The following is a 10,534-nucleotide window of genomic DNA, read 5'->3' as shown; positions in this document are numbered from 1 at the left end:
CAGCAGGCTGAATATCCGGATTCAAAAATATATAGTAAGCAGTTTCAAATAATATACACCAGGAATATGTGCAGATGAACACTGATGGTGTCTCCACAGTGGTAGAATTTCACTCTAATAGCACAATCTTCTCTTGTGCCCCCCCTCCCCCGTCCAAACAGGAAGTGGCCCAAAAGTGCTTTCCTGACCTTGCCCCTTTCCCCATATGATGCTTCCACCACCTTGGTATGCATACCCAGTAGCAGCCATAGGACATTCAAACTGGTCAAATTGAGCAATGCACATGGGAAATGAGAAGTTCCCATGACATATCTATAGCCCCCCCCCCCCCCACACACACACACACAGATGTGCACTCTGGCCCCCTACAGAACACATAACGTCCCCCATGCTGTCAGACCCAGCTACACTGAGAACATTTGAGTGTTGCCAGCCGTTTTCCCTTTCTTGGCACAGATTCTTGCTTTAAGGAACAATAAAATAGCTTTTTCCCAACGCTCCAAAGATGGTATAAACTTTCACACTAGACTGTCTCAAAAGACAGTGTCCTCAAACAACACCACCAGGGGACACCTGGTGCAAACCATCCAATAACAGCTGACACAACAAGCCTGCATTTAGGACGTATTAACCCTCAGATATCTAGGTCAGGTCCTTCAGCAGTTACAGACGACAGATAAAGTATTTTTAACAAAGGGATTCTGACCCCTCTAAAAGCTGGTTCACACTTGCGAATGCAGAACGCAAATAGCTAAGCAATAGTGATTTTGCATTGCGATTTGTTGCCAATTGTGCTTTGCCATCCCGTTTGGATAACAGATCCCATCACGATTGCAATTTATACAAGTCACAAATGCTGCAGCAATAATGGCACCATTGAGATACACTGTACACAGTGCTTTGCTGATCATCGGTGACCAGCAAAGCACTGAAACAATGCAGAAAAGCACCCCAGTAAGAAAGGGGCCTAAAGTTTGGACGTGTTTAAATCCAGACTAAAAACCCACCTGTTCAGTTTGGCATTTGCAGAAATATAACTTGTTGTGTGAATACTTCATCCTATTACCAACGACTGAATCTGAGAGAGCCTAAGCGCTTTGAGTCCTATGGGAGAAAAGCGCCACAGAAATGTCTTTGTATTGTATAAAGTAAAAATAAAGGCTTTGAGCAGAACAAAGGGGACCCCACTTCTCAGCTACATATAAATGCTAGATTCTTGACAATTGTATATGTGTACAGGTGTCCCGTGAGGTCACTGGTTCCGCCTTCAGCAATTTACTGAGTTAAAGAGTACCTCCTGTAAAAATGACAGGCGCTGTCTTAATAACGACGGATCGGGGGGGGGGGGTTGTTGCGGCGGTCTCAGGCATAATTCACCCTCATCCTCCTGGAGAACGCAGTCACAGCCATGTTTCCAAAGTTTGCCGAAAAACTCCAGAAACCTCCGATAGAGTTGCCGTAGCCCACCAGCTACCAATTAAGCCACAGCTGCTCGGCTGGATGCGGGTCTTGGCAACATGGACGGGTGAGGCCAGACCCGCACCAGAAGCTTGAGGAAAAACTCATCACGCCCGCAATTTGATGGGGGACGGAGCGTTCACCTGCCTGGAGGGATGACATCAGAACAGGTAACCATTTAACTCTGACAATCCACCCTCCCCCCAATCCATCATCATTAAGACAGGGCCTGTGATGACAAGCCCCGCCTTTTTTACCAGAGGTACCCTTTAAGCATGGTACACACGTCTGAGGCATGTCGGGTGGCAGAGATCAAGACTCTATCCCTCAGGCCAAAGTGTGGGGCTGTACAGATGCAGCACTAGCCAACAATAATTTAGCAATGCCTTCATTTTTAATATTCTATTCTATTCTATTTAAGTTCTTATCGTATCAATCATCAAACCCATTACAGATTTCAGCGTATACCTACCTAATTTTTCAGGGGGTAGAACCAGGGCTGCGAAGTCGGAGCAATTTTTGGTACCTAGAGTTGGATTTATAAACTGAGGCATCGGATGATCTTTGAACCAATTCCACAGCCCTGTCAGTCAGTATCATGCTGAATACACACGTTGCGATTTCCCGTGCGATTCGCGGGATCGATTCGATTATTTCCAACAAGTTCGATCGTGTTTCAATGGATACAGCCGTCGATTTTGCATATTAAGTATCCATCAAAATACGATCGAACATGTTGGAAATAATCGAATCGATCCCGCGAATCGCGCGGGAAATCGCAACGTGTGTATTCAGCATTGGACTAAGATCTAAAATTCACATCTAAAATTGCAAACCGCTGGCGAGTACTGCAAGCGTTTTGCGGGAGTGATTTTTCCGCGATTAACATGGGAAAAAAAAAAATCACTAGACACTTAAGCGTTTTGGGAGTGATCGCGATTAGAGGTTCTATACAGGCTAATCGCGATTGCTCGGGAATCGCCAGGAAACTGCTGCATGTAACGCGTTTGTGGTTAATGCTAACCGCAAAACACCCCAATCGCTGCAGTGAGAACACTGCCATAGAATTAAATGGCTAGTGAGAACGAGCCCTAAGGAGTCGAAGTTGAAGAGCACGGGACAATTTTGGGTACCTGGAGTCGGTGGTTTCATAAACTGAGGAATCGGAGTATTTTTGTTCCGACGCCACAGCCCTGGGTAGTACAGTAGGCTAGCAAAATGCACACAATACTTAGCATTCCCAAATTCAATAAAAACAAACTAATCAACGTTCACAAGCTCAGAAATGCTCTGTCAGAAATTCTATTTTCACCCTGTGTGACCCCATCAGGAAATGGCAAGATTAACCATGCCTGCCAATGACCCAGTTTTTCCCCCTTCTCTGCTAGTCCTGTAAGCAGGCACAGTGATTCACACAAACCAGCGCAGTGCATCATTGTCAGCGGAAGCAGAAGATCAGGAAAATGTTCCCCAGCAGGTCAACAGGCTATTTCTGAAGGCGTGAGAATCCAGCAGGTGGGCCGACCGTCATCTCATCCTACTCAAAATGAGCATCACATTTATTCAACATCTATTGATGCAAGCCATAAACTTTTTTTTGTTTTTGGTTGTTTTTTTCTTTTCAAATCATTAAATGTATGAATCAAACACACAGAGGTTAATGAAAGAAAAGGATTAATAGCATTAACATTACCAGTTAAAAAGTTGATCAGGAAAGAAGGTCATCATTTCTATGTATACAGTGGTACAGACTAACCAGGTCTGTTTAGCTGCTGACGACAATGGTTAATTTGCATATATTCAGCAGTGATGCTCTGGGAGACATCTCAAGCTCACTCCAACCTGAATTATCACACATACTTTCTGTTTTAAGAAAGCAAACTTTTGTTATGTATACAGGTAGTCCCCGGTTAACGAATGAGATAGGGACTGTAGGTTCGTTCTTAACCTGAATCTGTTCTTAAGTCGGAACATTGTGCCATCTCTGTCCCCTGTACCTCCTCTGTGCCTCCAGTGTCCCCCTCTGTGTCACCTCTGCACCTGCTTATACAAGTTTAAAAGCCATTTTTTCAAATCGATTTTCTCAAAAAGTACAAGTCCAATTTGAAAAAAAAAATATTAATTGTTCCCATGGAAACACAGAACCCATGCCGTTTGTATCGGCGGGTCATTCGTAAGTCAGGCGTTCGTAAGTCGAGGAATACCTGTACAGTGTAGACTTTGTTTTAAGAAGGCTATCTTTTGTTTTGACCACTACCACAAAAATCATAACATTTAAAATATTTGTAAACACATACAAATAAGAAGTACCATTCTTCTAAAGAAAAACGAAGCATAAATTACCTTTCTTCTATGTTGCTGTCACTTACAGTAGGTAGCAGAAATCTGACAAAACCGACAGGTTTTGAACTAGCCAATCTCCTCCTAGGGGATTCTCAGGATTTTGTTTATTTTATAAAGCACTTAGTGAATGACAGTTTCTCTGTCCAGCTGCCCCCAAAAAATGTGTGCAGCGAGCAGGAAGGATGGCCAGCATCACTGTATAAATCCTTTTCAGGGAAAGTCTTTATAAAGACGATGAGCCTTGCTGAGAATCCCCCATGAATAGATGGCTAGTCCAAAACCTGTCGGTTCTGTGAGAATCCGCTCAGCTGCCTGCGCAGGCAGGCAGCCTTTTGACCATTGTTTAGGTTTGCATGCTGCAGGACTCTGGAACAGAGACCTGTCTTTCCATTGCAAGTTCTGGTCTGTTCTCTTGCTGGGGAATTTGCATACATTCGTTATGCAAATCCCCTACCTGCCTTCTTTGATGACTGGCACTATGAGAGCTTTATGTTTCCCAGAAGGCTTTGCTGGTCATTTCCCTTCCATGGTCTGTTCCTGATGGACACTGCTGGAGTGTCAGCCGTTGCTATCTAGTATAGTTAATTCCTGGGGGTTGCTTTAGGCTCCCCTTCTAGCCCAGTCAGGTTGTATTATCTGTTTGTTTGTTCTGTTGCCATTGTCCTGTCCCAACGGTGGTCGACAGGAAATGGTTCTGATCTCTGTTCTTGGAGTATAGCTGGTGCAGCGGTTGCTACCAGCTATCTCTTCTGTTCTGTCTCCTGGGATCGCGCAAGCTACTTTTCGCTAGCGCTGGGGATCCTTCTGTTCTGCTACTCTGTACCTGGATCGCGCTAGCCACTTTTCGCTAGTGCTGTGGATCCTATCTCTCACTTGTCCCTGTTTTTGTGTGTGTCTTGTCTGCCACGCTTGCTGGAGGCTCGGTGAGGTAACCGTTAAGCAAGCGTTCGCGTCCTCTGTTTCATGTTTGTCTGTCGATGGTTAGTTAGGCGTGCTTGTCTCTATTGTGCTTATCACGTGGAGACCGCGCATAACCGCGTGCACTGTTGCGAATGAGTGCGGTGTTCGCGGTTAGCTAGCGTTTGTTATTTTCCGTATCTCCTCATTGTATGATTTGCTGTGTCTTTGCTACCCTTGTGCGCTGTCCTGCTCTGTCTTGTGTCTCTCGGCAATCGCCAATCTTGTGATTGCGTTCCCACTTTGTTTCAGCTGTTGTGTGTTCACTGTCGCTGGGTGGCGGCTAGTTTGGTGCACACACATACATCCTGTCCCCTCTTTATGGGCTCTTCAGCCCCGTTTATCGGGTTCTGTACAATTCCCATCTGGCATCTGTGGCTGCGGGTGCATAGCACTTGGCCTGGGTTTCCCAAAATCATACGCTGGTGGAGGGTTTTCGTTGTGTCAGTGCGCGTCTTGTGCGCTGACCACGAAAACGACCCCGCCACCGTTACAGGTTCTGTCAGATTTCTACTACTTACTGTAAGTGACAGCAACATAGGAGAAAAGTCATTTATGGCTCATTTTACTCTGCAAGAAAAATAATTTATATATATGTTTACGTGCATTTAAAATTTTACAATTTTTCACGATAGTGGTCCTTTACCATTTTAGTAAAAAAAAGTGTTTTTGATCCTTTGTAGCCCCTTACACACAATCCTGAGAGTTCTGGTTCACCATGAGTTTGCTGGGTAGTCTAACTCTGGGTGTTTCAAGTCCTACCACATAGAAATCATATTAATCCATGCCGTGCACTGATGAGGAGCAACCAATACAAAACAGTCTGTATGCATGTTGGATTATTGTGGCTCTGTACAATTAATAAGCTGACACATCATTGCTTTCCAGCTGTTCTGGAGGTGTGGCTAGGAGGGACAACAAAGGATGATTTGCATATTCAGCAGTAATGCATCATGGGAGACCTCATATTCTCAGTCCAATCTGAATATTCGCAAATACCTTCTGTTTTAAAGGGAACCTTAACTGTGAGGGAAATGGATGTTCCCTTTTAAACAATACCAGTTGCTTGTCAGGCCTGCTGATCTTTGGCTGCAGTAGTAGCTGAATCACACACCTGAAACAAGCATGCAGCTAATCCAGTCTGACTTCTGTCAGAGAACCTGATCTCAATGCTTGTTGAGGGGCTGTGGCTGAAAGCTTTAGGGCTCATTTTCACTATCGCGAATTCGCATGCGTTTTTCACATGAAAATTCGCATAGCAATACAAGTGAATGGGACTGTTTCCACTTGTCAGGATACCTTTGCGTTTTTCTGTGCAGAAAAAAAATTTGCATGGCAGAGCCATCAGAATTCGCATACTGCTATGCGAATCGCATACAATGTATTTAATAGGAAATTCGCACGAGGTTTGGGTATGCGAATTTTCATGCAAATTCGCATAGAAACAATGGAAAAGCACACCAGCATTGCCACGCTTAAATTCGCATACATCGTCATCCATGAAAATTCGCATGGATTCGCATCCGCATGCGAATTTTTACCGCGGCGATTCGCACCGCACAAGTGGAAATGCAGCCTCAGAGACACAGGATCAGCAGGAGAGTCAGGCAACTGGTATTTTAAAAGGAAAAATCCATATCCTTCTCAGTTTAGGATCCCTTTAAAAGGGCAAACTTCTGTTTTGCATGGCATTTTAGTAAGAGGACTTTTTGGTCCTTTGTAGTCCCTTACACACCTAGGAGTTCTGGTTCACCATGAGCTTGCTGGATAATGTGCAACTATACAGTGTAGAGAAAGTGAAGTATGGTCTGCTAGCCGTGGAGCAGAATGACAGTCCCTGATTGCAGTGGGACTATAAAACCTCTCACTAATAACTAATTAGAGATCATAAAAAACTCTTGTGTGCCTAATAAACACTTCTGAGTGCAGTCAACAGATACAAATTTCAGCAGATCAAGATTTGTCTGTAAGGGAGTGTAACAAAAACAAAACAAAAACAGTGTCCTTCCCTCAGTCACTAAAAACTTCAAACCTACATTTAAAACTTTGAACTACAAAACAAGACCATGTAAATATCTACAACACATGCACCACTGGTGGGACTTCAAAAACCCCTGATCTAATGTCAAGAGGTGAAACACAGCTTTTCATCATAATGGACTTCATGACTGCCCTGCTGAGTGTAGCAGAAGAGGCTGGAGCCTGAATGTGCCACCAATGTTCAGAGACATAGGCCCTGGGCAAATATTAACAATGACGCCACACGTATGCCAGGTAGTGATGTGCTGAAGATGGCACACAGCCAACACTTCCTCCTCCATCAAATATTTACCACTGTAAGAGATGGATGAGAGATGCAACACATGATAGGGAAGCATAGAACATAAGTGTGCAGTCACTGATACCCTGGCTGCATCACTACCAGGCTGAGCAGGATGCAGAGAGGTGCTGAGGATACGAGCATCGTAACCAACACTCCTGTTTCCATGTCAACCTGACTTCGGTATGGGAGGCCTGTCGCTACATAAACAACAACAACAATGCTCACACTGTGTGCGATATACGTTTCTGACTCATATTTCACCTCCTATCAAAAGGAAGGAGCTTAAAGTGATCCTTAAGTCAAATGTAAAAAATGAGATTTACTCACCTGGGGCTTCCCTCAGCCCCCAGCAGCCGATCGGTGCCCTCGCAGCTCCGCTCCGATGTCCCAGGACCCGCCGGCGAGCACTTCCGGTTTTGCCGTCACCGGCTGACAGGCATGGGAACGCGAGTGATTGTTCGCGTTCCCAGCCTGTATATCGCCCCCTATGCTCCTGGCCGCAATAGCAGCATAGGGGGCGATATACAGTCTGGGAACGCAAACAATCACTCGCATTCCCATGCCTGTCGGCCGGTGACGGCCGAACCGGAAGTGCTCACCGGCGGGTCCTGGGACATCGGAGCGGAGCTGCGAGGGCACCGATCGGCTGCTGGGGGCTGAGGGAAGCCCCAGGTGAGTAAATCTCATTTTTTACATTTGACTTAAGGATCACTTTAAAGGGCAAAAGCCAACTTAAAGCACACCTGAATTGAGAGGGATATGGAGGCTGACATACTGGTTAGATGATCAACAGGACAGCCAGGTAATTTGCATTGTTTAAAAGGAAATAATCATAATATGGAAACTGTGGATTGGTAATAAAGATACGGCCTGAGTGCTATTAAAGTGTACTATAACACCTATTGAACATTGTTCAACCTTGCAAATGTCACCCTGCATTATATCTGTTGTGTAGGGAGGGAGCTGTACATATATTTGTTTTGTGTATTGCAACTTAAATACTATGCCAGGGAAATAAAACACATATATAAGTAGATAAATACTTGATCTACTTACATAACATGTATTGTGCTATCCACATTTTCATTTCAGTGAATGTTATATAGTAAATGAAGAGCATTCTGTTCCTGGTGGGGGCCATGTCTTTTGCCCTTTACTTTTTTTTTCCCTTTTCTCCTCCAATCGCTGAGTCACCTCAGCCTTGCTTGTAAACACAAGTGAGCAGGGTATCGTGCTTCAGATAAGCAGCTAGGCAGGGAAATAAAGGGAAGAGGAGGAATCTATTATAGATAAATAGAACCCCCAGGATGCAACTGTTTGGCACTGACTACTAAAGGGCCAGTTCTCCTTAAGTATGTGATCACTCCAAATAATAACAGCAGAAATAAAATGTTGAAAGTTTTGAATGCAGGATTAGCATCTTTATCGCTTAATACACTCAGACCAGTTGCTGTTGAAATGTGATTTTTTATGGTGACAATCCCGCTATAAAAAAAAAAAGGGAAAACATACATATCAGCCGCCATCATCCTCTCAGACCAGGTGTGCATTAAAGGTAAACCTGACAGCATGCTCTAATATGCTAAATACCTGCTGGCTGCAGCTTAGTCATGTGATCAGCTGTGCAGGGGCAGGACCTTTTGCCCAGAAAGCCGAAGCTCATTGGCTAGTCGTTTTCAGAAATGACAGCAAGAACAAAATTAGTGAACTATCATTATAAGGGCTCTCTGCCCTTCAGTGTTAGGTCCTTGATCCGCCCTGTCTTTCCAATGCCATCCCCTGAAGTTATTGGACCTGCTAGGTCAGCTACCTCTGCAGCACCACGCGTAGAGCTTTAGGTGGTACTCGCAGCAGAGTACTTTCGAAGTCAAATGCATCAAGACCGCATAGGCGCATTACTAATGTGCCAGTCCTTAGGAAGCACTTGGTCACAAATACTTCTGAATGAAGTCAGGGAGTGGCAAAAATACATGCTTAAAGCAGGAGATGCCGCTGGAATGACGGGACATACCAAGGGGCGGGAAGGCTCTATGGTATGCAGGTACATACACAGGTTTGTACCTAACCTAAAGTAAGTTTTCTTACTTCAAGTTTGCTTTACAATCCAATTTTCCCGTCGTTTAAATCTACACTTTCCAAAATGACGTTTTAGTTATGCATAAAGCATGATAATTCATGTACAGTAATAGATTACAAATAAATTACAGGAATGCCGAACTACACTTTTAATGAAGGGTTTTATTTTGCAATACTGATGAACATTGTTGCTGGAGTATACCTGGTCACGCCCATGCGCAAACCCCGCCCCCGCGGTTCCTCACCTTCAGGTAGTCATTCTCTGAGCGCAGCTCGTCCATCTCCCGCATTAGCCCCTCGGTGGCCCCATCCAGCAGGTCCTCGGTCAGATCGGAAAAGGCCATGGAGGTGCTGAGCTGCAGGCGGCTGGTGTTCTCCTCGCTGCTCCCCCGGCTGCTGCTGTTCTCCTCCGAGGCGCAAGAGCCCTCCGAGCTGCTGTCAGTCCCCTGCCGGGCCCGCGTCTTGCCCTTCCCGCCAGCTCGGCCGCTAGGGGGCGCCGCAGGGGGCTTCTTGCTGCCGGGGGACGGGAGAGGGCGGCGTGGTCCAGGGGGGATGACGGTGAGGGCTACAGGGGAGCCCCGCCGAGCCTTAGATATGGACCAGCCGGTCAGATCCTTGGGTCGGGCCGGGGACGGAGCCCGGTTCATCTTCTTCTTCTCCGGTACGGGCGCAGGAGCCCCCCCTCCGGGCCCTGCCGGCTCCATCACCGCCCCGGCTCACCGCAACAATCCCGGGGCCTCGCGGTGTCAGTCGTGCCGGAGAGATCGCCGCTTCTCCTCCCCTCTCCCGGGGATGTCAGTGGTGCCGCCCAGCGCGTGGCTCGATATAACGGACGCTGATGTGTCTTCTGAGCGCATCGGGATCATCTACTGTGGGGAGGAGGAGGGGGGGAGGCGCTAGAGAGCGAGGAGCGGCCCACAGCGGGGAGGGGGCGCCTCCTGCAGTACACTCACACATACATACATACATAGAGGCACAGGGTAGCGCTGGATGATCATACAGACATCAGAAACTCATCAAAGAAAATCCCTGAATGGAATAACCATAAACCCTCAGGACTCCTTCACACCAGGGGCGTTTTTGTTTTGTTTTTTTCCTCGCAGGCGATTTTTAAAATCGCCCACCCAACACCCATATCAGCGCGGGTCGTGCACTGTCCGTTCATAAAGCACTGGGTGGACCATTTTTGAGGCGATTCTGCCTCAGTGGAAAGTATAGGAGAAATGGAAAAGGCTCACAATATCGCTTTGTGTAGGGATTGCTTTTGCATTTTTAAGAATAAATACATTGCATTTATTCTTTTCCGGGTCAAAGAGTTCACGTCGTGACTTGCGTCAGGGAGTGAATTACAAAACCGCTCGGAAAAAACGCTTAGAA

General features: G+C 46.0%; 1 protein-coding gene across 2 annotated transcripts in view; it reads right to left on the bottom strand.

Moving 5' to 3' along the window:
* MTCL2 (microtubule crosslinking factor 2) overlaps positions 1-10,019 on the bottom strand; it is a 163,278-nt gene extending 153,259 nt beyond the window's left edge. For both annotated transcript variants that reach the window (XM_068262075.1, XM_068262076.1), the window contains exon 1: positions 9,403-10,019. In XM_068262075.1, the coding sequence (XP_068118176.1) occupies positions 9,403-9,861 (459 nt within the window). In that variant the 5' untranslated portion in view covers positions 9,862-10,019. The remainder of the gene's footprint in view (positions 1-9,402) is intronic.
* Positions 10,020-10,534: the final 515 nt, after the last annotated feature.

This window comes from Hyperolius riggenbachi, chromosome 12, assembly GCF_040937935.1.
Source record: "Hyperolius riggenbachi isolate aHypRig1 chromosome 12, aHypRig1.pri, whole genome shotgun sequence".
NCBI classification, from domain to species: Eukaryota; Metazoa; Chordata; class Amphibia; order Anura; family Hyperoliidae; genus Hyperolius; species Hyperolius riggenbachi.
This window is presented reverse-complemented; position numbering and strand designations above follow the sequence as displayed.